The sequence below is a fragment of the Rhineura floridana genome, chromosome 6 (assembly GCF_030035675.1).
Source record: "Rhineura floridana isolate rRhiFlo1 chromosome 6, rRhiFlo1.hap2, whole genome shotgun sequence".
NCBI lineage: Eukaryota > Metazoa > Chordata > Lepidosauria > Squamata > Rhineuridae > Rhineura > Rhineura floridana.
In genome coordinates, this window is record NC_084485.1 from 115,829,771 (window position 1) to 115,856,605 (window position 26,835).

Sequence of the window (26,835 nt, forward strand, 5' to 3'; positions counted from 1 at the left end):
CAGAACTTTCCGCAAACTCCATGAGGGAAACCGATGGACAACAGCCGGAGAGCGTAGGGCGACTCCCCTCAAAAAACGTTTGATGAACGGATGTGAGGAAATAGGAGCTCCAGGAGAGGACACTGAGAGAATAGACGACAGAGTGGACGCATGTCGACGTAGAGTGTTGGGTCTAAGTCCCATCATGAAGCCGCTATGGAGATATTGCAGCACCTGTTGCATGGTGGCCTGGGATGGATCGTGGTGGTGGAACTGGCACCACTTGGAGAAAGCCACCCAAGTATGTTGATAAATACGAGTGGTAGATGGTCTTCTCGAGGCCAAAATAATATCAATCACAGCGTCAGACAGGCCAGCTGACCTCAAATGTCCCCGTTCAAACGCCACGCTGTTAGATTGAGCCAAGTAGGGTCCTGGTGCCATACTGGACCCTGGGATAGAAGGTCTGGCCTGACTGGAAGTGTCCAAGGATCCATAATTGACATTGCCAGAAGATCTGAGAACCACGGTCGGCGTGGCCAAAATGGTGCTATCAGAACCAGCTGTGCCCTCTTGGTTCGCGCCTTCCTCAAGGTTTTGGCTAACAATGGTATGGGAGGAAAGGCGTACAAGAGACCGTCTGGCCACGGTATTGTCAGAGCATCCATTGCTTCCATTGTTGAATCCAGGTATCGGGCAAAGTACCTGGGAAGCTGGCAATTGCGACTGGAGGCAAACAGGTTGATTGAGAATTCGCCGAACCGACTCTGAAGACGATGGAAAATGGCTGGGTGAAGATTCCATTCCCCCGGAAAAACCTGTTGTCTGCTGAGCCAGTTTGCTGTCACATTCCAAATCCCTCTGAGATGTTCTGCTTTCAGGGATTGTAGATGATGTTCTGCCCAGACAAAGATGAGGGAGGCTAGGTCCTGCAGAGGACGAGACCTGGTGCCCCCCTGTCTGTTCAAATGTGATTTTACACACGTGTTGTCCGTTCGAATGAGGACATGGTCCAAAGGGAACAGAGACTGAAAATGAAGTAGAGCTAAATGTACAGCCTTTAGCTCCAGCCAGTTGATGCTTTGAGTCTGCTCCGTGGTGGACCAAACCCCCTGAACGTACTGGGAGTTGCAGTGGGCTCCCCAGCCGATGAGGCTGGCATCTGTGGTTACAACAGTTCTGTGTGGTTCTCTGAACGGCGTGCCCTTGGAGAGGTGTTGGGACCTCGTCCACCAGCGGAATGATAGGCGCAGCGCGGGGGTCAAGCGAACTTTGCGATGGTTGGAGCTGGCAATGTCCTGTTGAAAGGGCAGTAGAGTCCATTGAAGATGCCGAGTGTGGGCTCGAGCCCATTGCACAATATGGATTGTAGAAATGAACATTCCGAGCGCCCTGGCTAGAAGCATGACGTCTGCTGATGTTTGTTGCATCAGGGACCTTGCGATGCTTGTGATGGCAGTGATGCGATCTGGAGCCAGGAATACCATTGCCTGCAGGGTGTCCAACATTGCCCCTAGATGTAGTAGGCGTTGGGTTGGTTGGAGATGGCTTTTGTCGAAGTTGACAAGCCAGCCGTAGGTCTCTGCCCTGGAAGCGTCGGTTCCAGGAGCCCCTGAATGAATTGGGGTCATAGGATCTGAAGTTGCGGCCTCGTCCTCCTGGCCGCGTTCCTTGAAAAGGCTGGTTAGTACGGAAGGAAGGAGATCGCCTGAAAGGCCTGTGGTCGATGTTCTGGACAGTGGCCAGAACCGGTTTGTGGGTGTCTTTGGGATCAACCAGCACTGCCTTTAGAGCTTCCTCGCCGAAGAGTAACGATCCGGAGTAAGGAGCCCTGGACAGATTCATTCTGGCCGCTGAATCAGCTTGCCAGTGGCGAAGCCAGAGGGTCCGTCGAGCGACTATCTGAGCCGTCATGGCTCGTGCCCCCAATTGAGTGGCGTCCAAGGTGGCATCGGCCACAAAAGCTGCTGTCTTACGCAACTTTACCAGTGACCTTCTGAGGGCGACAGGATCAGGGTTAGTGTCCTCTAGAAGATCATCCAGCCACATCATAGCTGCTCTGGAGAAAATGGAGGCCGAAGCGGAGGCACGCATGGAGAGGGCAGTGGCCTCGTGATTTTTGCGGAGGGCGAAGTCTATTTGCCGCTCAGTAGTGTCCTTTAGTTGGGATTCCCCTTCCCTGGGCAAGAGAGAACGTGAAACGAGGCGAGCGATTGGTTCATCTATGCCAGGGACGTCTAACTTGGTGGCAAAGTCCGGAGCTAGGGCGTAAAACCTGTCAGCCAGGTTTTTGAAGCGGCGAGAATGGAATGGGTGAGCCCATTCTTCAGAGGCCAATTCGGCAATCGGGTCCGGCACCGGAATGTAATGTTCAGTAGGTGCAGGGGATTTGAGAACCTTGGCCCCTTTGATGGCTGGGGTGGAGGAAGTTGAAGGCGCAGTCTGGAGACCAAGGGTATTAACTACCCTGCGTGCCAGGGACTGATAGTCTGAAGCATTAAACAAGTGATACGATGTATCCTCATGATCTGAATAATCGCTCCAGTCAACTCCTTCAACGTGGTCAGTGAAGGTTGACTCCTCCGCATACGAGGCTTCGTCAATACATCTGCCTCTGGCTACATCAAAGGGGTTAGGTGAACAGGAAGGATGAGCTTCATGACATGCACGTTGGTCCATGTTGAGTTGGGGTATGGCCGGAACTTGTGGTGGTGACTGCATTTGGGTGAAAAATGCCAGCATGGCTTGAAGTTGGAAGAGGAAATCAGGGGACGGCAGCAGCCCAGTTGTGGTAGATGTTTGTGCCTGAGTGGCTATTGGAGCAGATGTTTGGAACGGTAAAACGGAGGGAGGCTGGTTAGGCAAAGGCTGAGTGTGGAAGCCGGCAAAATCTTCCTCGTCAGAGGAAGCAGCAGGGGAATGAAGTATATCGCTTATGTGTGCCTGAGTTGCTGTGGTAGTGGTGGGGGTTGGCACAGAGGCATAGCATGGCCGCTTTGGTTTGCTATGGCTTGAAAGATGTTTTGTCTTAGCCATTGCTTTAACATGCTTAGGCTTAGTCGCCTTAGAGTGTTGCGGCTGGGCTGTTTGTGACATGCCTGGCTGATCTGGCATCATATTGGCTGATTGCGACATGCCTGGCTGTTCTGCCATCTTATATTAACTTGGGTGCAGTACACGGCCACAGAGGGGGCAGGATGTAAAGACCCGAACTGGCACAGTGTACGACCACAGAGGGGGTAGGATACACTGACAGATGGCTAAGTGCACGACCACAGAGGGGGCAGGATGCACTGTGGTATCAGCGTTAGAATAATATAGGCTGTATAATATAGGCTGTATTTTAGGCTTGGTACACGGCCACAGAGGGGCAGGATGTACAACATATAGTTCAGATTAGTGCTGTAGGCTGGATTTCAGGCGTGGTACACGGCCACAGAGGGGGCAGGATGTACTGAATATAATTCAGATTTAGTACAAGTCAGCCACTGATATTAAAGCTCCAGCCTTGATGATACTAAATATAATTCAAATTTAGTACAAGTCAGCCACTGATATTAAAGCTCCAGCCTTGATAATACTGAATATAATTCAGATTTAGTACAAGTCAGCCACTGATATTAAAGCTCCAGCCTTGATAATACTGAATATAATTCAGATTTAGTACAAGTCAGCCACTGATATTAAAGCTCCAGCCTTGATAATACTGAATATAATTCAGATTTAGTACAAGTCAGCTCCAGCCTTGACAATACTGAATATAATTCAAATTTAGTACAAGTCAGCCACTGATATTAAAGCTCCAGTCTTGATAATACTGAATATAATTCAGATTTAGTACAAGTCAGCCACTGATATTAAAGCTCCAGCCTTGATAATACTGAATATAATTCAGATTTAGTACAAGTCAGCCACTGATATTAAAGCTCCAGCCTTGATGATACTGAACATAATTCAAATTTAGTACAAGTCAGCCACTGATATTAAAGCTCCAGCCTTGATAATACTGAATATAATTCAGATTTAGTACAAGTCAGCCACTGATATTAAAGCTCCAGCCTTGATGGTACTGAATATAATTCAACTTTAGTACAAGGCAGCCACTGTATTAAAACTCCAGCCTTGATGATACAGTCATAGTAAATTTGTGTGTGAGGAAGCCCTGTGTAAGTCTGTCTACAACACACAGACAACACACATACAGATAGCTTGCAGGGAAGGTATAAGTTGGTTAATAAAGGGGTAACAAAAAAGGCGGGAAATTTGAATCCAACAAAAATGGTGCCCGGGAAAAAAAAAGGGCGAGAAAAAATGATCTAAAAATGGCGGAGACAGACGCAGCAATGGCGGCCGTCTGGTAATGAACTGGGGGAAGGGTAGCCCAGCACAGTCTTGCAGGGGGAGCCGCGGGGCCGATAGCCGCGCTTGCGGCTCTAAAAAACCCCAAGAAGGAGACTGCCGAGAGAAGCCTGTGACGGATGAGGCAGCAGGAAGGCAAGCCGCTGCCGCAGCCGGCTGCAGAGCTCTACGCGGCGAAAATTAAAGTCACGGAGATAGAGGGAGAACAGGAGCCGTATCAACAGGCTCCGGAGAGGCAGAACCCCGGCAGGCTGAATTAAGGCGGCAGGCTGAAATTAGGTGTCTGGGAAAAAGGGCAGGGAGCCGCAGCCGCAAGCTCCCGCCTGGAAGAGAACCGCAGCCGCGGTCCCTTCAAAAGCTCCACAGAGCGCGGCTTGAGCAGGAAAAGCGCTACGGGAGAGACAAAGCCGCGAGCTCCCAATGGATGGCAAAGCCAGGGAGGGAAAGGCTCAAAAACGGCCAAAAAAGGTAGAGAACCGCAGCAGCGGTCTCTGTGGGGACCCTCAGACAAGCAAGGGAAATAAAAGTAAATGGAAGGCTAAACACAAAAACATGGAGAACCGCAGCCGCGGTCTCTGAGGGAACCCTCAAAAGAAGTAGAAATAAACTTAAATGAAGTTAAACAGAAAAACAGGGAAAGGATGGACTGGGGAGACACACAAGTAACACTAGGTTCGCACCCACTCAGAACAAATAAACAGACAAATACGAAAAAACTTAGCTAAATGCTACGCTATAGTATCTCAATCTTGTTCGTACGAAGGCAAGAATGAACTGGAGAGTGGGAGGGGCCTGACGCCCCTAGTCTTGACTTCAAAGACATTCTTGCCTTCGCACGATAGGTGGAGCTAATACCCGCTGTGATGGCTGGACTCATAGGGAAAATGGAGGACAGGAGGAGGTATTTCCTTTCATCTGGCACCATAATAAACAGGACACTACTGGGAACCTGTCAACCTTCCTAAATTTTAAAACAAAGAACAAATAACTTCAAGCAACAGAATTTCTCCATTAAGAAGAAATGTATGCGATAACCTAAGTGCCTTCAAGCACCTCCATGGCATTCTGCTGCTTCAGTGTCATGAAGATTAGGGTGTGAGCCAAGAGTCAAACATTGCTCCATACCATTCCCACAGAGCTCAGACAGGCTTGGCATAGATGCCTTTTTCTCTTGACTCCAATGGAAAACCAGAAGTCAAAATATATAGTGAACAATGCTGGAAGCTCAGGTACAAGCAATCCCCAGCAAAAAAATTAATTAGAGGATGTGACTGACATGAAGGTATAATCACATTCAAAGTATATTTAATGTTGCTTTGCAACCTAGGTATAAGTGGAACGATCTTTCTGTGGAAAAATTGGGAAGGAGGACATAAAATTCCAGATCTACTGTTAAAAAAAAAAAGAGGCTGATTGCTTATTAAGGAGACAGAACAAACACCTCTTTGCTTTTTGAGCCCATCTGCAACATGCAGCTTCCCTAGCAAAGCCACTGAAACCTTCTGACACTGGGATAGGGAGCCTGTGGCTGTTCAGATACTGTTGGACTGTAACTCCCATAAGCCGTAGCCAGCATGGCCAATGGTCAGGGATGATGGGAGCTGTGATCCAACATCATATGAAGGGATACAGGATTCTCACCCCCGTTCTAGCACAACATGAAATGGTACACTTCTAACTACATATTATGTTAACATACAGGCTCCAATGATAAGTGAGTTTAGCTACCCTAAGTAAACACAGGAGGGGGATGAGCTAAGTGAGGATGAAGTGTGATTGGTGTTGCTGGATCCACAGTGGGGCTCCTTTTCCCTTCTCCTTGCAGGTACTAAAGGCTCTGCATTGTCTAAGGCATCTGGGGAAATCTTGGGTAAGGATGTAAGATAGTAATCCATGCACAAAACAAGAAATTCATTCATTGAAGGTTGTATATTTTATTAAACTGCATTTTAAATGTGGCATGCAGTGACATGATTCCTAGAAAGAGTTTTATTGGACTCCACTTATATTGTGTGTTCCTGTTATGGACAATTATTATAATGGTCAAAACCCTTTGCCATGCATCGAGGGTTTGGGCAGCCAGTACAGGACTTTAAGAACTCATGGCAGAGATTATTTCAGCATGTAATTTTTAATGGGATTACAGCTATGTGGCAGTAGCAGATGCTAAATATCTCTTAAGCATCTGCTAAACATCTCCTTGAAGTACATTCATCAAAGCAGACCTGCATGGCGAGGACTGAAAACACTAAGTTGTTAAACACCTGGCATAGTATACAGCCATGACAGTCAACATGGATTTTTCGCATTCCGCAATGGTAAATTGAAAATGCCCCCATGCCATTCTGATCATAAGCTCATTTCAAAACAAAACCGTACAAAACTTGTAGTCCTGAACTCAGAAACGCATGCTTAACCTTCTAAATTTTTATGGCAATACACAAAACAGTCAGAGAAAATTGACAGTTCAAAGTGTAAAAAGAGAGAGAGAGAAACCAGTCCCCTTTTGGATTTTTTTCTGTCACAGTTCTCATAATCTGTTGAAATTCATTAAAAATCAGCCATGTTCACAGAGTGCCTGTAATCCTATTGCTGACCTTGCCCCATACTCTGACATTCATCTTCGGCAGTTTAAAAGTATAAAAAAATGCATGGCTGGTTTTTAGTTAATTTAAGAAATTTCACATTGGACTCTATGATAGTGCAGGCACACTCAGTAAGAACTGCCAGTGTTCTAAAAGCCAGGCTCACAGCTGTTGGGCTTGGCTAATCAGGGGGCCACACCCACACCAGACTTTTAATTTCACATGAGGCAGTCATGCCTTCCCCCAGAGAATCCTGGGAAGTGTAGTTTGTGAAGGGTGCTGAGAGGAGACTCCTATTCCCCTGACAGAGGTCCAGTGGCCAGAGTGGTTTGTCAGCCACTCTGATTGAAACTCTGTGAGGGGAACAGGGCATCTCCTAGCAACTCTCAGCACCCTTCACTAACTATGCTTCCCAGGATTCTTTCGGAGAAGCCATGACTGCCTAAAGTGAAATAAGAGTCTGGTGTGGATGTGGCCAGGGACAGCTTTGGTCTAAATTTGGGTGGGAGGCTACATGTGCCTGCTGTAGAATAAAAAGGTGGGGAAAACACAATGAAAAGCAATTATATTGTTCACAATGTTTTCCTTTTGGAAAGGAAAGGGGCTTCCCCTCTGCCCAGTCCCCACCCACCCAATATCCTCCCCTGCCCTTCCTCCCCTCCTCCCCCACCTGCCCTTCCCCCAGGTCAGTTTCATCTATCCTAAGCATGATTGCACAGGAGTAAATCCCACTGAACTCAAAAAGCATGCAAATGATCAAACCTGCCCTCCTCCCCCATCCCCTCCCTCTTGCCCCTTCACTGTTCTTTCCTTCATCCCCCCTTTTCCTCCCGATTCCCTTTCAATACCTTCCTTTCCCCTCCTTCTCCTTCCCCTCCCCTCCGGCCTCCCCCTCCTCCTCCCCTTGAAAAGGAATATAAACAGGCAATAATTACAGAGTTCAGAATAAAGATCAATACCAGTGGAGACTCATGAATAAATAGTGATTATAATATCAGTAATTCTCTGCAAACGAAAAAAAATCTGAGGAGATCAGAAAAATAAAAAGATATGGGAGGAAAAAGGAATCGGATCATTTTACGACCACCAGGGGACCACACTTAAAAACAGAAGGTAAGAAAGAGAGGATTCTATCCCTAACATATATACTAGTTACATCAAAAATATTTTGTATTGTACAGAAATATGCCACTGCAATTACTAATAATGATGATCTAGGTCACGAAGATATCACCTATGCCAGGAGCCCATGACAAAGACAGGGAGGTATTTTTCTCTGTGGTCAAAGTTATACTTCTTCCTCCACCAGGGACTTTCAAAACTCCCCAAAGTGTTCCTTTAAAGTTTACACCTATGCCAGCTTTCGCTAACTGGAGATGGGAGAGGAGGAATTTCAGCAAGCTGTTTTGCATAATCTACCCAAGTCTTTTGAATGTGGCAAACTATAAACAAAAGAATAAACAGATGTTAATAAATGCTCCATTTGCACCCAAATATATATATATGGGACATATATTTTAATCACACAAAACAGTTAACTATTTAGGTTACAGTTCTAAATAGCAACTCATGCTGTTATTTGGGTTGAAAAAGAACTCCACAGAAGCTTTACAAAAACTTGATGAGGAGTGTTAGACCATAACTTAATATAATGTGTCTGTGTGGGCAGGTAGGAAAGTTAACATTTTTGTGGGCTAGTAACTTTTGTGGGCTTATTTGCAAGGTTGATTGAGGGACACTTCAAATATTATGCTGTTTATACACTGAAAGCACTTCTATGTTGGAAATAACATGCAATGTAGCATACAGATTGTCACTTGTGATGACTCTGTGTCTGTGTGTTTGTATTCTGTTACATGTACAAGCACTACGAAATTATGGCTGCTCACATCTTCATTATGAGCTCACAAAGTGGAAAACATTCACACATTATATATATAATATATAGCCAAAAAGGTGAGATTAGCAGGCACAAGGCCAGACTTTGAAAAATTCACAGTTAGAAGTACATATACATACATACATACAAATAAATAAACAAACAAACCTTTGTAGAAATTAGCATAAGAGGACATTCTTCAGCAAAATAATGTCTGGTGTTTATGGCATGATTCTTTTTGATAACGTACTAACATATCAAGTGTATCTAAAATTACAGACTGACTAGAGCAAAATGTGGCAGAAATTAACACAGAAGCCACTAACACGAGTATTTAAATACTATTTATATAACATGTAATACAGATGTGTCTATTTCTGAACAACATAAAGCTGCATAAAAAAGAATTGTACCAACTTAACTTCTGTTGGACAGGTTTTACCAAAGTGATCCAACTAAAGTTAGTATGACTGACTGTTTATACATGTTGACAACCTCACACAACTATATAGGTGAATAGTACAATAACACCGGTAATATTTTATACAGCAGCATCAATGTACACAGCCCTTAACAGAAAAAAAAACAAAAAAGGAAAGTAAAAACTTGTTGTTTATAGCATCAGTTAGGACAAAGGATATTATAACTTAAGGTCTGATAGCGGAGAAAGAAGAACAGGAGGGGAGGGGAAGAGTAATAAGGGATAAAGATGAGAAAGTGTACATGTATTTCATCTTGAGTTAAAAGCACAGACTTCAGAGGGAGAAAGTACACTGACATCATCAAGTTCAGGCATAGGAAAGCTGTGGTCCTCTAACTCCCATGAGCCCAGCTAGTATGGCCAATTGTTAGGGATTACTGGAACTGTAATTCAGCAACATAAGGAGGACCACAAGTTGCCTATCTCTGATCTAACTGTTCTAGGAGAGAGTTCCAGACATAAGCAGAACTACTGGAGTATGGATGCTGTCACTTAACAATACAAAGAAATTTGGGACAGATAAGAATGGTTAAGTTGAAGAAACAGAGGGCATGAGCAAGGATGTACAGTAGCCATGTAAAAATCCTTGACTGTATTGCCCTTCCATCTGCCTGAGCCCGTGGCAAGCCAGTTGGACGTATCTTCCAGCCAAATGCAAAAGTAAGTGGTTGTCACATTATTGCAGACACTCAGCGTTATATGTGCAGTGGTGTGCCAAAAGCTGGATCCTTCATGTGGTGGTGGATGCAAATGACCAGCCTACTACAAGCTGAAGTGGCTATGCATCAACATAGGAAGAATTTTTCTCATAACTACTACGGGCTAAAACAATCAAGTGCAATTTAGTATTTGGGGATGCAAATCAGGACTAAGTACAGATTAAAAGCACAATCTGATACATGTCTACTCAGCAACAAGTCCTACTGAATACAATGGGACGTACTACAATGTAAGTGTGCACAGGATTGCAGCCTTAATGTAGCTTCTTCTACAGTGTATACTTAATTACATTGTGAAATACCACATCTGTGTCCCAAGGACATGTGAAAGTATTATTAGAGAATACTGAAAGCAACTTACTGGCTCACCCATAGGACCAATGTCTCCTGTGTTTCCTGGAGGACCAGGCAAACCCTAAAAGCACAAAGCCAACAGAGAAAAAAAGCTGTTTCAAATTCCAGTTTAAAAGGCATTTCATTTCTTGGCTTATAAAGCCAACACATTGCTCGTACAACCCCTTCAGTGACATTTCTATTTTTTTCACTTCATGAATATGCTCTTACCAAGTTAGCTCTTGTGGTTAATTGCTTTGCCAATTAAAAACATAAAAAGCAATTTCTTTAAACTAGTCTTCAGCAGAAATGCACGTATGGAAAGACTGAGGCTACAATCCCATACCCGCATTGAAAAAGGGGCTTACTTCTGATAAGACATATATAGATTGCACATTCACTGTATCAAATAAACGGCAAATGACTGCTGTTCTCTAGGATGAAATAGGCACCTAGAACAGAAGTATAGACAATTTTTGTTAGTTTTCATATGCTACTTCTGTTCCCTTTCTGTGCCTCAAATCAGAGAACCGGGGGCGGGGACTTGCAAAGTAGCCCACAAATCAGAGACAGTGATGGTGGGGAACTTACAAAGCAGTCCACTTTTCAATTTAAGTCTGCAGTGACAGAAATTGTCCTTAGAAAAATGTTTTAGTGCAATAATTTTGCACATGCCAGCTAAGACATGAATCCTGTGTACAAACGGGAGATTTTCAGACACTTGGGCTGCAATCCAAACCCTGGCCAGAGAGTGGGCGGGCTTCATGTGACAGCAGTAGGGTTGACACAGGACCCAGAGGATCCCGAACTGCCTCAGATCCTCCCCCTCTCCTACAATGCTCCATTTGGGGGCTTACTGAGGGATGCTGCTAGCAGAAATTCTGCCAGCAGTGCTTCCATCTGCCTGCACATTTGGCAGGCAGAACAGGAAGCTCCATGCTGCTGGAGTAATGTGGCGTCAATCTAAATCTCCCTCAGCCTGGCATAAAGGTTTTTTTTGAATTGCAGCATTGGATGTGTTGTTGCATAGTGGTTATTGCCTGTTACACACACACTAATTTTCCATGTCCCATAATGGTCTGTGATAAAACGGATTTTGCAAGTTTTTTTATTCTTCAAGATATACCCAGCCAGCTCCGCTGTAATTGAATTGTGTACAAAGGGCCTTTTTAGCTGCAGCGCGCTGACTGTGGAATGCTCTCTCCAGGAAGGCTCACCTGGTCCCTGCTTGATGTCAGTTTGGCACCAGACAAAGGAGTTTGACTTTAACTTGATCTACTTTATCTTGACTATTATGTTTTGTTTTTATGCTGTTCTAACATATTTTGCTGCTTTTTGTGTATTTCCATGTTTTTATTGTATTTTACTGTGTTTCAACAGTAACAATATGGAGAAGGAGAAAGAGAGAGGCAAAGCAGATTCCAAATGAAAGGGTGCTTTTCTATATCCGTGGTCAACATGGTGAGTGGAAGCACTTACAAGCTCTTGAACTTCCAAATAGAGGGGGGAAAGTCGGCAATGTCAGGGTCATACCAGACCATTTGAAAAATATGTATGTAGGTAGAAAAGTCAGGAGAAAACAAGCTAATTTATAACAGGAGTATTTGGGTTTAAAACTGTCTGTCCTTTAAGCATTCTTGAGCAGCATCAAGAGTATGCTGGCAAGGTCCAGACCAAAGCTTATGAATTAGAGGCTTAATCTCAGGCACAGGAGATAAAAATATGGTTCAGCTGTTGTTGTTTTATCACAGGCCTTTGGAAAGATAGACTGGTACTGGCCTCTCAGGAAAGGCAGGCAGAGCAGGACCAGAATTCAGGAAGGGCTGCAGAAAGGCAGGTGAGCAACCTGAAACTCTCGAGACTGAATGCACAGGCATCAGGACAGATAGGATATGGAGTCTCAGCTGAAGCTTCAAGACAGGACAGGAAAGTGATCAAGTAGGATACAGGACCAGGGATCAGTGATAGGCAGGAAAAATAGAACAGGCATGTTTGCTCTAACTGCTCTAGTCAACTGAAAACTATATAGGACTACTGTGCAATAGTACTGAATAGGATTTGTTTATTTATTTGATTTATATCCCACCCTTTCTCCCGGTAGGAGTCCAGGGCAGATGTCATGATAACTGAAAATAAAAGGGCAAATAGTGTTTTTGGCAAACGTTGTTTAATCAAATCTGTTATGCCTATCGTATACTGTTGCTTGATTTTACATCTTATTCTAAAAAGAAGTTCAATATGAAAGCAGTAATATCCCAAAGAATGGGCCAAAAATGTCCTTCTCTTATCATTCTGAAAATTTCCCCAATGTGTTTTCGTGTATCTTCTATTTTCTAGTAAACTGTGTATTTCAGACATTCTTGAAACGAATACAATAAAGATCATTGTTGTGATACTTTGGAAAGCAAAACGAAGGGGGCAGCAGATTTCCAAATTAAACATAAACAAAAAGAAAACAGCAGTCAAATATGTCAAGCAGGTCAACTGCACTGTTAATCAATACTACCAATATATAGCAGCATGTTGCCAACATCTCTGGTTTTTCCAAATAATTGTGGGTCTCCCTGAATTTTTATTTCCCTCTAAAAATGTGTATGCTTTCCAAGTTCTCTCATCTTTTCAAAATAATTCTCCAAGAAAATTGCAAATTTCCATGTATGTTTTTACCATATTCTTTTAGGAAAGGTAATTTTGGGGGTTGAAATCAGAACATACAAGCTACCTTGTTGGATCAGAGCATGTTCCAGCATTCTGTCTCCAACAGGGATCAGCCACAGGTAGGGTTGCCAAGTTCAGGGCCTGAGACGGATCCTGTATCATTAGGAGAAGGGAAAGTCAGCCAAGTTGCAGGTGTTCTTGCAACACTGTAATGGGAAAAACCACAAGGTGGAATTCTCCCTCCCCCCTGCACAACTTTTAAAGATACAGAAGACCCCTTGGAGGCTGGGCCTGGCAACCTGGAGGTCTTCTGTATCTTTAAAAGTTGTGCAGGGGAAGGGAGAATTCTACCTTGTGGTTTTTCCCATTACTGTGTTGCAAGAACACCTACACTTGGCTGACTTTCTCTTCTCCTAAAGATACAGGATCAGTCTCAGGCCCTGAACCTGGCAACCCTAGCCACAGGTGTTGACAAGCAGGGCATGGTGGAATCTCTCTCTTCAGAAGACTCAACAGCCCATTTAGATCTAGACCCTATCCATGTATACTTATAGGTGGGATTCCTTGTTGTCCCAGTGCATTCACCTGCACTGATTCTTGTTTGCCATTCTGGCATCTATTCAATCAGTGAAAAAGCAATTCTTCCCATCTGCCACTACTTCCACCCAACTTTTACAACATATTCTAAATCAACTCTTATGGAAAGATAACACACACTCTCTCTTAATATGAGATACCTAGGATGTATTTCCTCAGTTGCTCAATTATTTTCCTTTTGATTTCAATCAAACCATTTGAACTCTGTTTAAGAACAGCGTCATGATTCTCTTCCCAGGCTTTCTTTTACATTGCAAAACAGCAATAGGTAGCTTCAGTTTGAGCAAGGAATTGGTAGGAGGGAGAAGGGGTTGCTTAACTCTGTCCTTCAGATGCTTATTTGCTTAGACTTGCCCTCCTCAAGCTGCTTTTCTCCCATGAGGTTGGGAGAGATATGCTGCTCCAAATTTTGACCCCTTAGGGAAAAGAGTTGTTGGGAGTTTTGAGTGGATTAACAGATGGCAAGGAAACAGTTAAATAGCCTCCTACACTCCTGCCTTTCCTCTGCTCCATCTGAAGCCACCAGCAACTGCTTTGTATTATACACACAGACACAGACACACAAACAGTCTCCACAAATAACAAGTTTTCTGTCTTCAGAAGCAAAGACAATATAAAAGGGAAGCTTCGATGGATTGTAATTGATTAACTGAAGCGCTCAGATGAAAGATATAAAATAATGTAAGCACACAGAATTAGGTTCTGGGTACAATGGTGTTACAAAGAATTCCTCTGCATTAAGAATGAGGCACTTACTGCTGCTCCTGGGCTACCCCTTTCTCCAGGGTTACCAGCTTTGCCCTATTCAAAGAAAATTAAGAAAACACTAGCGTCAAAAATATTTCAAAGAAATGTCTGGCTACAATTAAAATGGTAAATGTAAATTGTGAAAGAACACAACTTCTCTGGCACGTACAATGAGTCCAGGGATGCCTTTTTTCCCTGTATCACCACTCTCTCCCTGAAGAAAAGAAAGCAATATTGAGCCAATTTATTGTAAATTTACAAGGAAAGTTGACAATCTCTTCAGTTCTTCTTTTAAACCTCAAAATATGGGCCTTTTGTCATCATATCTATCTATCTATCTATCTATATCTATCTATCTATATCGATCGATCGATATAGATATAGATATATACACACACACACACACACACAGAGAGAGAGAGAGAGAGAGAGAAATGCAGAGTACCTCCATTATTTGTTTATTTATGTATTTAAAAATGTGTACACCACTTCCTAAAAAAGCTCTCAGAAAAGCTGACAATTAAAGATAGACTAATGTCTAGAATGAATAACAACAAAATACAGAATAAAGGAACAACACAGAGTTGGAGTTAACATCTCAACAGAAGAGGGTTTATCTTTCATTCACCTTCTAACAGCATCCTGACAAACTTTCTCAAGTGCAAGAAAGAATAAATATTACCTTAATTCCTTGTGTCCCTTGGTCTCCTGTAGGACCATCATGGCCTCTTGGTCCCTACAAATTAAAAAGAAAATTACTAGTATATAAAAAGCCATTTCAGGACTTTTGCATGTGTGTGCGCGTGTGTGTGTGGACACGTGTTAGGGAAATAGGTCTCTCTCATTTGTCAACATTCTGAGTGATTACTCTCTTTAACATTTTCATGGAAACACATTGTTTTGCTGTTGGCATTTTACAAATAACATAAGGGTTGTGACCCTATGTAAAGCCCACTGAAATCAGAGGGAGTTAGTCCTGAATAGGGATGGAGGAGAAATTTGATTCAGTCCTCGTTTAAAGGCAAACCTACCTAATTGGCACACTCTGAAACAATATGAGAAGCAAACCACGGCCATGCTTGGAAATTCACACTTGTCCAAATTTTGCAATATAACCAAGTAATATGTATAAAAATGCATATGCAGTAAAGAGTGCATAAAAATGCCTATATTAGCAAAAACTAAAACAAAAATGCATTAATTAGAGAAAATGGTTTTGCAAAAATATGTACGTTAAGCAAAATTGCATACAAACATGTATATATTAGCAGAAATTCACACTAAAATGGTGATGAATTTTCATGAGGACCTTTTTTAAAAAATAAACTGATGTGGAAATGTGGAGGAAAACTGATCTTACACTGGAAAAATGAGAAAAATGATATTGACAGTTTTGTCCATCCCTAGTATTGACTAAGCATGGTTATGATCTGGCTGAAAGATCATATCTGATTTTTCCAAGTATGTTAAGTGAAAAAGCAACATTGGTAAGAATGGCTCTCCCCCACTTTTGTACTGAACTGACTGGTGATAAGGTTGACAGCATCCCAGAGCCTGAGACTTCCAAAGCAGAGCCTTGTGATGTCATAGGCCTGCAACTCTTTATTTATTTATTAAATTTCTATCTCACCCTTCCTAGCAGAAGGAGCCCAGGGTGACAAACAACAAAACACTAAAAAAAATCTATAAAATATCTAATATAGTTCCAGTGAGATGTGTTTAAGGCAGAGCTTGGAAAAGTTACTTTTTTGAACTACAACTCTCATCAGCCCAATCCAGTGGCCATGCTTGCTGGGGCTGATGGGAGTTGTAGTTCAAAAAAGTAACTTTTCCAACCTCTGGTTTAAGGACATAAGTATATAAGAAGAGTCTGCTGGATCAGGCCATAGGCCCATCCAATCCAGCATCCTGTTTTCACAGTGGCCAGTCAGGTGCTTAAGTGAAGCCTACAAGCAGAACATGAACACAACAGTACTCTTCACTTGTGATACCAAGCAACTGGTGTTCAGAGGCATACTTCCTCAGACAGTGGTGGTAGAACATAGCCATTGTGGCTAGCCGCCACTGATAGCTTTATCCTCAATGGATTCATCTAACCCTCTTTTACAGCTGTCCAAGTTGGTAGCTATCGCTGCCTCCTGTGGGAGCAAATACCATAGTTTAATTATGTGCTGTGGGAAGAAGTACTTTATTTTGTCTGTCCTGAATCTTCCAACATTCAGCTTCATTGCTTGTCCACAAGTTCTAGTGTTATGAGAGAGGGAGAAAAACATTTCTCTGTTCACTTTCTCCACACCATGCATAATTTTATACACCTCTATTGTGGCACTTCTTACTTGCCTTTTCTCTAAACCAAAAAGTCCCAATGGTTGTAACCTTTCCTCATAGAGGAGTTGCAAATAACTTGTCTGAAACCTGGTAAGAAAAGCATTTTACAGCCCCTCTCACTATTGTCAACTTTTTTTTGGTAGTCTTTCTGTAACCTTCTTCAGTTATTACAGCTGTGAATAGGTATCATGAGTTGAAAAGGACTGTGGGGCCACAGCTATAGCCCTGTTCCTGTTGTTGCGCACCTCATGTTGGCTTCCTGATGTTGTACTGTAAATCCTGCAGTGGACAGCCTTTTGTACCTAAGAAGGCTCCTCGTGCAGTGTGTAATTTCATGGGGAGCCTCATGAGGAGAAAAGGCTATCCACTGTAGAAGTCACATATGGAAAAGCTGACAGGAAGCACACAGTGATAGGGATGGGCCTCAGCCCTTTTTGACTCACATTGTCCACGCACAGCTTTAATGCCTGAAGAGGGCTGGAGAGTTTGTGCAATCAGTTTCTCCTAAACAAACACAAATGACTAGTGTAACCCTCTGGGGATGAAAAACTAGGGAAATGAGGTTTCTGTTAGGCTAGAGGTTGCCCTGGTGCCACTGGAAATGAGCTCTGCTACCAGAGTTCTCAGATTAAAAGACCACTTACGCCTAACAGAGAATTCATAGGCTTAGGTAGTTATGCAAATCTACAACAGCAAGCATAGTGAAGAGTCTTAGGGCAAAGACAAACAGATTTACAGATTGTACTGTATCAGAAGCTTTTGTGGACTAAAGTCCTCCTCATCTGATCTTGTTTTAACTTGCTCTTCTGCATCAATACCATGATTACTCTCATATGCTGAGTAATAATGAAGACTTTTCCACGCATGATTAATTTTAATTATTTTGTATTTAAAAATATTTATCAGGGACTTCCGGGAAGGGTGACTTAGCCTGTGCCTGCTTTTGAGACGGGCTCCTGCCTCAAAAGAAGCTTATTCAGATATATCAGTCAGTTTTTTCTTTTTTTTTTGACTGATTAAACTTCTCCCGGGTAGGGAGAAACGAAGAGATTAACCTCAAAGCCTATTTTTGTTGGGACGACCAGATCTCATTAATTTATGGGACGAGGTCCAGCCGACGAAGGTGGGACGGATTTTTAACAGCAAGCTCTATCTGATAAAGCGAACGTTCACCTTATCTTCTAAGAGAGAACGCACTAACAGGCAAGCACCCTTCTTTCTATATTTTTCTTTTACTTGACTTAAATTGTTGCTGTTTAAAAGAGATTTGCCAGATTGATCAGTTTTTGACATCTCACTGGGGAGCCATAACTTCTCTCTGCTACGCACTAATTAATAGCTTATCTCTGTTTTTGTTGCAAAAAGCTGTCCTGGATTTGCATTCTAAAGATATACACAGAAGAGGGATTTCTATTCCAGATTTTTATTTTGAAAAATATTATACTGTTTTGAGACTACTCTCTTTTTGGTCTATTTTATTTTGACGAATCTGTTTCTTGACGATTGCCATTAATTGTTTCGATCCTGGGAACTGCATTTTGTTTACTTAACTATTGGAGAGATAAGGCTGTCTGCTCTGTTTATACTGTGATGTCACCAAGTTTGGAGTATTAACCCAATTGTTGCTGAAATAAGAAGTGGTTTTCCTATATTTTTCTTTTAAAATGGCAATTAAGAAAGTGGCTGAAAATCTGGAAATAACTATGTTTCAGAAAATAATGGATGAGATTGAGATAATGAAAATTGAATTGAGTAAAATGAAGCAGGAGATTAAAGATATAAGGGTCCCTGTGAGAGAGGTGACCCTGGAAGGGGTCCCTGTGAGAGAGGAGACCCCGGAGATTGGAACAGGGGTCCCTGTGAGAGAGGCGACCCTGGAGACTGGAATAGGGGTCCCTGTGAGAGAGGAGATCCCGGAGATTGGAACCAACGTGGAACAGGAACAAGATTTGGAGTCTATGGACTTTAGAAATAAAATCTATTGTTTGGAACTCAATGTTATCTCTGAAGAAATGAATGAAGATTCTAGAGATAAAGTTATCAATGGCATGGATAATCTTCTGGACTGGAATGATGTGATGGAGCCCAATATAGAGAAAATCTATGGAATTATCTGCAGCCATGTGACAATGGAAAAACTTTTAAGAGATGACCCAGTGTATTTTGAAAAAAAGAACAGAGATATGATTTTACAGCAGTATTTCAGCAACCTATTCAGAATGGATGGCAAGAAAATATTTGGGATAGAGGTAATCCCCATCAGACTCTTACTATATGACTATGGCTTTGACAGCAAGATTATTATGGAATACTGATAATGGAAGATTGGATATTGAAATTACTGGACTTGGCAGGATTACTGAAGATGGAAGATGGAAAATGGAACTAATAGAGATAATAGAACAATGGCTACTGAAATTATTGAACCTAACAGATTCTGATGTGATGGATTAATTGAAATGTTTATTTTGACTATGGTTATGACAATAAGATTATCATAATTAGTAATGAGATGGATTAATCGATATGCTTATCTGGAAAAAAAAATTGATAGATATATTTCTTAAAGAATTGAAACCTCTCTTTGACTTTTTGTGGAAAGAATAAAGTAATGTTTATGAGATTTGATGATTAAGTAAGATAACTACTGGAGGAAAGTGATTTTATAATATGACTTAAGAGACAGGATTGTTATATATTATAGACTTATAACTGATTTGATCTTTGACAAATGGGAAGTCAATATTTTACTCTTTATTTTTTATTTTTGTTTTTTTTTTCTTTTTTTCTTTTTGTTTAACTATTTTTGATTTTGTTTTTTGTCTTTGAATGTTTTATGATTTTGTCTTGTATGTTTTATGAAAATCTGAATAAAAATTATTGAAAAAAAAAAATATTTATCAGGCACCTTTATGAGTAAAACTTTCTCAAGGCAGCCTACACAATAACATATTAAAAATAAAGCTTCCAATAATAATGAAACAAAAATACAACACAAAATTTCCAAAATATCCACATTAATAAAACCAGCCATTATGAACAGTCAAACTGTACACCAACTGTACTTCAGCTCTCCCACAATATTCCCTCAAGACCTTTTTAATGCCAGTAGGGCTGTATGCTATCTATGCATAAAAGATGGGGGAGAGTAAGACAGATGTTGTGCATGCATATTATAGCATGCTGCTTTCTCCCATCTGCCATTTAAAACAACAATGTGGCCAGTACTATTTAATATAAAATATAGAATTTAATATAAATAAAAGGCTCACAAAATGGGATGGCATTGCTGTTCCATGCTTGTAATATAGCAAGGAAGTATACATCCTCCAAAGGCTAGTAACAACAATAACAAAACAACAAAAATTCATGAGTTAGAAATGCATAACCACATCTTAAACAGTCATAACTACAATGACTGTATTATGTAGTAAGCATAATATTTTCCCTGGTTCAAAATATTATGCCTTGTATAACAGAAAAAAGTGGTATTTCCAAAGAAATGCAGCCTTCAGGGAGATGTGCAAACAGTGTACACCAGATAAGAAACAAATGCTCATTTATTATGCAAAAATGTATTATGCGCCCAAGGGCAGCAGAACATGGAATGGATTAAAAGGAAAGAGAGAAAATGCTGGATGTCAAACAGCATACCGGTTACAGGTTTCTGCATACTCTCTCCCACTGGTTAATATCCACACTAAAGAAGAAAGGCAGTTAGACATAATATTATGGACCCTCCCTAGAGGGAACATGCTGCTGTATGAACTATCAGACATCACCACTGCCTGGCAATTCTCTGCCAAGAAGGAGAAGAGACATTCCAAAGCAGTTCTCCGAAATGTCACCAGGACCCACAATCACAGGTAAAAATTTATTATTATTATTATTATTATTATTATTATTATTAGTCGCCCATCTGGCTGGTTGACCAGCCACTCTGGGCGACGTACAAGATAAATACATTGAACATTAAAAATTAAAATTTAAGAACCCAACAGTAAAACTTAACCCATTCCAAAGGCCTGCCGGAAATGCCAAGTCTTCAAAGTCCGGCGGAAGCTCATCATAGAAGGGGCATGGCGGAGATCATTTGGGAGAGAGTTCCATAGGGTGGGGGCCACTATTGAAAAGGCCCTCCCTCTGGTCCTCACCAGCCTAGCTGTTTTAACCGGTGGGATCGAGAGAAGGTCTTCTGAGGCTGATCTTGTTCAGCGGCATCCCTGCCGATGCTGGAGGCGCTCCTTCAGATAGACTGGTCCAAAACCGTACAGGGATTTAAAGGTTAAAACCAACACCTTGAATTGGGCTCGGTAAGCAACCGGTATCCAGTGCAACTTCATTAACACTGGAGTGATATGGTCCTGCCAGCGGCTGCCTTTGATCAGACGAGCCGCTGCATTCTGTACCAGTTGCAACTTCCGGACCGTTTTCAAGGGTAACCCCACGTAAAGCGCATTACAGTAGTCTAGGCGAGAGGTGACCAGGGCATGTACTACTGGTGGGAGCAGATGGTTGGGAAAGTAGGGGCGTAGCCTCCGTATCAGATGGAGTTGATACAGCGCCGCCCAGCTCACAGCCGAAACCTGAGCCTCCACTGACAGCTGGGAATCAAGGATGACCCCCAGGCTGCGGACCTGGTCTTTTAGAGGCAAACAAACCCCATTAAGCACCAGGTCTATATCCCCCAACCTTCCCTTGTCTCCCACAAACAGTACCTCGCTTTTGTCTGGATTCAGTTTCAGCTTATTCCTCCCCATCCAGCCACTCACCGACTCCAGGCACTTGGACAGGGTTTCTACAGCCAACCTTGGTGAAGATTTAAATGAGAGATAGAGCTGCGTGTCATCCGCATACTGATGACACTGCAGCCCAAATCTCCTGATGATCGCCCCCAGCGGCTTAATATAGATGTTAAACAACATCGGAGAGAGGATGGAACCCTGTGGCACCCCGCAAGTGACAGGCCAAGGGTCCGAAACCTCCTCCTCCAATGCTACTCTTTGGTACCTACCGGAGAGGAAGGAGTGGAACCACTGCAATACAGTGCCTCCCACGCCTAACCTCTCCAGGCGGTCCAAGAGGATAGCATGGTCAACGGTATCAAAAGCCACTGAGAGATCGAGGAGGACAAGGAAGGTGCCTTCACCCCTATCCCATGCCCTCCTCATATCATCTACCAAGGCGACCAATGCTGTTTCAGTCCTATGTCCAGGCCTGAAACCCGATTGAAATGGATCCAGATAATCTGCTTCCTCCAAGTGCGCTTGCAACTGCTTTGCCACCACCCGCTCAATGGCCTTGCCTAAGAATGGCAAGTTTGAAACTGGGCGGAAGTTATTCAAATCTCGAGGGTCCAAGGAGCACTTCTTTAAGAGTGGTTTTATTATTGCCTCCTTGAGCGCTGATGGCATTACTCCCTGTTCAAGTGAAGCATTTACCACCAGCTTGATCCCCTCACCCAGTTTATCTTTACAGCTCATAATGAGCCATGATGGGCAAGGATCAAGTAAGCAGGTGGTTGGCTTTAAGGTTGAAAGCACCTTGTCCACTTCATCAGAAGGAAGAAGCTGGAACCTATCCCACACCACCAGAGCAGCACTGGTCACCTCTGGCTCACTCACTGTATCCACAGCATACAGAATAGCACTTTTGATACAATCAATTTTCTCCGTGAAGTGCTTGGCAAATTCGTCACAGGTGACCTTATCATGTTCCATTGGTTCCGGAGCAACTGCACCGACCAGGCTCCGGACCACTTGGAACAGTCTCCTGGGACAGCACTCTGCAGATGCAATAGAGGCAGCATAAAAATCTCTTTTTGCTGCCCTTATTGCCACATGATAGGTTGCTGCCACAGCTCTAACATGTTCGATCGTCATCAGAGCGAGACTTCCGCCACCGGCGCTCTAGCCGTCTCACCTCCCGCCTCAGAATTCGCAACCGTGGGGTAAACCACAGTGCCGTCTGAGTTCTATTCAGGGGGAGAGGGCGTTTCGGAGCCACCCGGTCTAATGCTCCGGTGATTGCGGTATTCCAACCTTCCAACAGGGCATCAGCCGAGTGGCTGTGTGCCTGCTCCAAATCCCCAAGCGCGTTCAGGAATCCATCAGGATCCATCAAACGCCTGGGGCGGACTATCTTAATGGGTCCTCCACCCCCACGGAGGGTTTGTGGCATCGAAAAGTCTACCTTCACCAAATAGTGGTCTGACCATGACAAGGGTATGATGGAAGTATTCCCTCCTCTCCCGAGACAAACACAAGGTCAAGTGCATGCCTGGCTACATGGGTGGGCCCCATAGAAATAAGGTGCAGCTCCCAGGAAGCCATGGTTTCCAAGAAGTCCCGAGGTGCCCCAGTGAGAGTGGCCTCCGAATGCACACTGAAGTCCCCCAATACCAAAAGGTTTGGGGACTGCGCCCGTACATCTGAGACCACTTCTAGCACCTCGGCCAGGGAGTCCGTCGTGCAGCGGGGTGGATGGTACACGAGCAGAATCCCTAGACTGCCCTTTAGGCCCAACCTCCAGTACATGTAATCTGCCACCCTGGTCTCACAGAGAGGAGGTCTGGTGAAAACCAAAGACTTTCGATAAATAACTGCCACTCCCCCTCCCCGACTACCGACCCTCAGCTGCTGTGCATATGAAAACCCAGCCGGGCACATGGCAGTCAAGATAGGAGCAGCTGCATCATCCAGCCAGGTTTCCGTAATACATGCCAGGTCTGCCCCCTCATCCAAAATCTTACCATGGATGAGGGATGTTTTTTGGGCTACAGACGTGGCATTGCACAGCAGTAATCGAAGGTCAGAGTATGGAGACTGGCCACCCCTAGCTGTCTGTTGGCTCTGGACAGGCCTGGAACGAGGGACAGATATTATGCATCTCTTCCTGATTCCTCTTCTCTGACATGGCCTGCCCCTAGCTCCCCACCAGCATCTGCTGCCCAGCCTCGCTATACATTGGCCTCCCACCCTTCCCCCATCACTCCCTTGACACATGCCCCAATGTGGCTTCCCTCACCCAGGCAAGCACCCACATTAACACAACCCCCCCACCCCAAAGAAGGTGGTAAAGGTGGAGAGGCGATCCAACAGCAACAAAGCAGCCGACTCTTTTTCCTTGGGGGTGATGTTCTCGTTTCCTGCCGGTCTTAAGTCTTCTAGGCCACCTCAGCAAGCTGGCTCATATATCCCTTTGATGTTACTGTGGCTCAGCAAAGTTGTAGACTCTGTCTTGATCGTTACTATGACTCAGCAAAAATGGAAATGAACTGCCTTCAAGTCGATCCCGACTTATGGCGACCCTATGAATGGGGTTTTCATGGTAAGTGGTATTCAGAGGGGGTTTACCATTGCCTTCCTCTGAGGCTGAGAGGCAGTGACTGGCCCAAGGTCACCCAGTGAGCTTCATGGCTATGTGGGGATTCGAACCCTGGTTTCTCAGGTCGTAGTCCAACACCTTAACCACTACACCACACTGGCTCTCTACAATCACAGGTATAGTTATATTTTAATATTTTGTTGGGTACAATGGGAAGAGACTGTAAACATTTGTTTCTGTATGATAAACAAGCTGGTATATACACCAAGGGTTATATGAAGTTTGAATTTGAGTATAAATTCCTCAGTTATACAACATGCCAAAGAACTACATTCAGAGTGGACTTCCCTATAAAAGCAGAGTAGTAGAATTTCTATAAATAGCACACTGTGACTCACTGCTGGCATTCCCCATTTCAGTGAGTGCACAATGGACAGAATAAGCTATTTGGCTGTGGTTACTTGGACTGGGCTGTCTACTGTATGATTCCATATAAACAAAATAGATGAAAGTGTTACTTTGCCAAACTACAGCTACTGTCTGCCTTACCCCGTGGCATCGATTCAGTTCTGTTTCAAAGAAAAGTAACAGGATATTGAACACTCAGATGCAGCATTTATGCAGAACTTCTAGAGTTTTAAGAGGGGCATATATGATCTCATTACTGAAAATAATGTCAATCTACAAAGTTACTACAACTCTGTAGATTGACATTATTGTCCCTAAATTGCACATGAGGGGCTGAGAGATAATTGGCTGCCTAAAGCTGACAGTGAATTTGCAGCTGAAGTAAGGTTTGAAACACCCAGAGAAACCTCAAGCCTTGCAGAAGTACAAATACTCTTTAGGGGGGGAGAAACCTTAGGGGGCAAACACTCCCCAAAACAGCCCAATGAGAGTGGACCATTCCCAATGGTCACAGAATGTTGAGCATGTGTTGCAGGAGAAAAAAAAGGAGATTAGGACATAAAGGAATAGATAGCCTTCACCAACTTGTTGCCCTCCAGATTATGTTGGACTACAACTTCCATAATCCCTGATCATTGGCTGTGCTGCCTAGGGCTGATGGAACTGGAGTGTGACAACATCTTGAGGATAACAAGTTGGTGAAAGCTGGAATAGGGTGTCTTAGTAAGACAGCATAGCTGGCTTGCTGGAACTCACTTTTTCCTTCTAATAAAGTGAACTCCTGAGTTTGAATGTCTAGAAGTTAAATAGGGGCACTAAAAATAAGAGAGAGATTTCTACACACTTAAATGACCCTCAAGATATGTTGAAGCATATTAATTTGTAACGTAATTAAAAATAATGGTCATTTTATTTATTTCTAATGAAATGAAGGATGTGAGATATATATATAATTTTCATCTATGTTCAATGTATTAAATATATATATACTCAAAATGGCTCAACAAACTCCCATCATTCTTCACCATTGGCCATGATGGCTGGGGCTGATGGGAGATTAGTTCTGGTCTAAAGGAGCCAGGCAGACCATTTGTTGATGGATGATAGCAGCTGAGACACAGATTATTAGAGTGACAGTAGAGAAGGCAAAAAGGTGTCAAGTGGAAAGAAAGAATTGGCTTGCTCAAACCCTGACAGTTTTGTGGATTATGTTTTGGAGGATGCATGCCATGAGGTTAAAAACTGCCCCCACATACACACATTATAAAGGGATATTTCAGAGTAAGAGAAAAAAGAAGAGGCACCTTTAAACAGATTTGTGAGCACTGTTTAGCATCATAGGTTAAAGCCTCAAGACGAAGAAGAAAATATATAATCATCCCTTCCCCATTCCCGAATCCGCCCTCTTCAAGAGGCCTAAACAGGTGCACTTCTCTTGGGGAGTGGGATACAATGCAACACAGTGTTGCATGCCATACCTGTTAAAGCCTATTTACCTGGGAAGATGCATAGCAATAATCCAGCTCTGTAGCTTATTTCCTATACTCCCTGTATACTCTGTGTATACTATGGGAGGTCAGGTGGTTCTTACAGTTTGGATACCAACTCTGAATGTTAATATGAGCTCCTATGTGCTCAGCTCTGTAGAGGCTCATTAATATGCACTGTACTGGTCTAGCTGACTAGGAAGCAATAGCACTGAAAACAAATAAAACTTAATGAATTCAAGCCTTTTGATCCTGTTCAGCTTACATAACTTCAGAGTGACCAATAAGCTTTTCCGCTACACTTCCTACATGAATTGCAAATCTTTTGGCTCATTCAAGTTCCTACAGTCTTCAAAAGTTCTTAATGACTACATGAGTTCAGTTCTTCATCGCTTTCTCATATTGAGGATAGTATGACCCAGTTTGCACTTAACATTAAGCCAAACCATAATTTAGCACGAATGCGTAAGTGCATATGATCCCAGAGAGGAGAATGCAGCCACTTTGCTCCTCATCCAGTCCTGCTGTTGCTGTGAGCTAAGCCACAGTTTGATTTAGCGTGTCATCTGAACCTGGGTTCATGGTTTGTTTCACTCCAGACAAACCACAAGCTGTAAACAAGGATTGGATTAGTGTTACATGCAAACTGAGCAAATAATGAAACAGCACTAGCACTTACACAACTGTTTGATAAGCATCAGTCAAACCATAATTAGTGTGTCAATATCATAGACCTTGAGAGAGTCCTGCAGCCAGCCCTCCTTATTAGGCGGAGCAGCCACATTTCTAGGTGGGGCATTTTTTTGGGGGGGGGGAGCACATAGCTCCAGCCAGTCACCCCTTCCCCACTCACTGGTGGAGAAGATGTGAGGACCAGGGAAAGGAAAAGGTAATGGCCTTCTGCCTCACTCCTCCTCCATCCAGAGAGTGTGTTATCTTACATAATGGG

The 26,835-nt window shown here is 43.1% G+C and overlaps 1 protein-coding gene across 1 annotated transcript in view; it reads right to left on the minus strand.

Annotated features, from left to right (window-relative positions):
* COL24A1 (collagen type XXIV alpha 1 chain) overlaps nt 1-26,835 on the minus strand; it is a 333,005-nt gene that overhangs the window by 114,403 nt on the left and 191,767 nt on the right. Inside the window, exons 29-32 of the mRNA XM_061633547.1 lie at nt 15,020-15,073; nt 14,507-14,551; nt 14,347-14,391; nt 10,364-10,417 (exon numbers count right to left, since the gene is read on the minus strand). Coding sequence (XP_061489531.1) covers nt 10,364-10,417; nt 14,347-14,391; nt 14,507-14,551; nt 15,020-15,073 — 198 coding nt within the window. The remainder of the gene's footprint in view (nt 1-10,363; nt 10,418-14,346; nt 14,392-14,506; nt 14,552-15,019; nt 15,074-26,835) is intronic.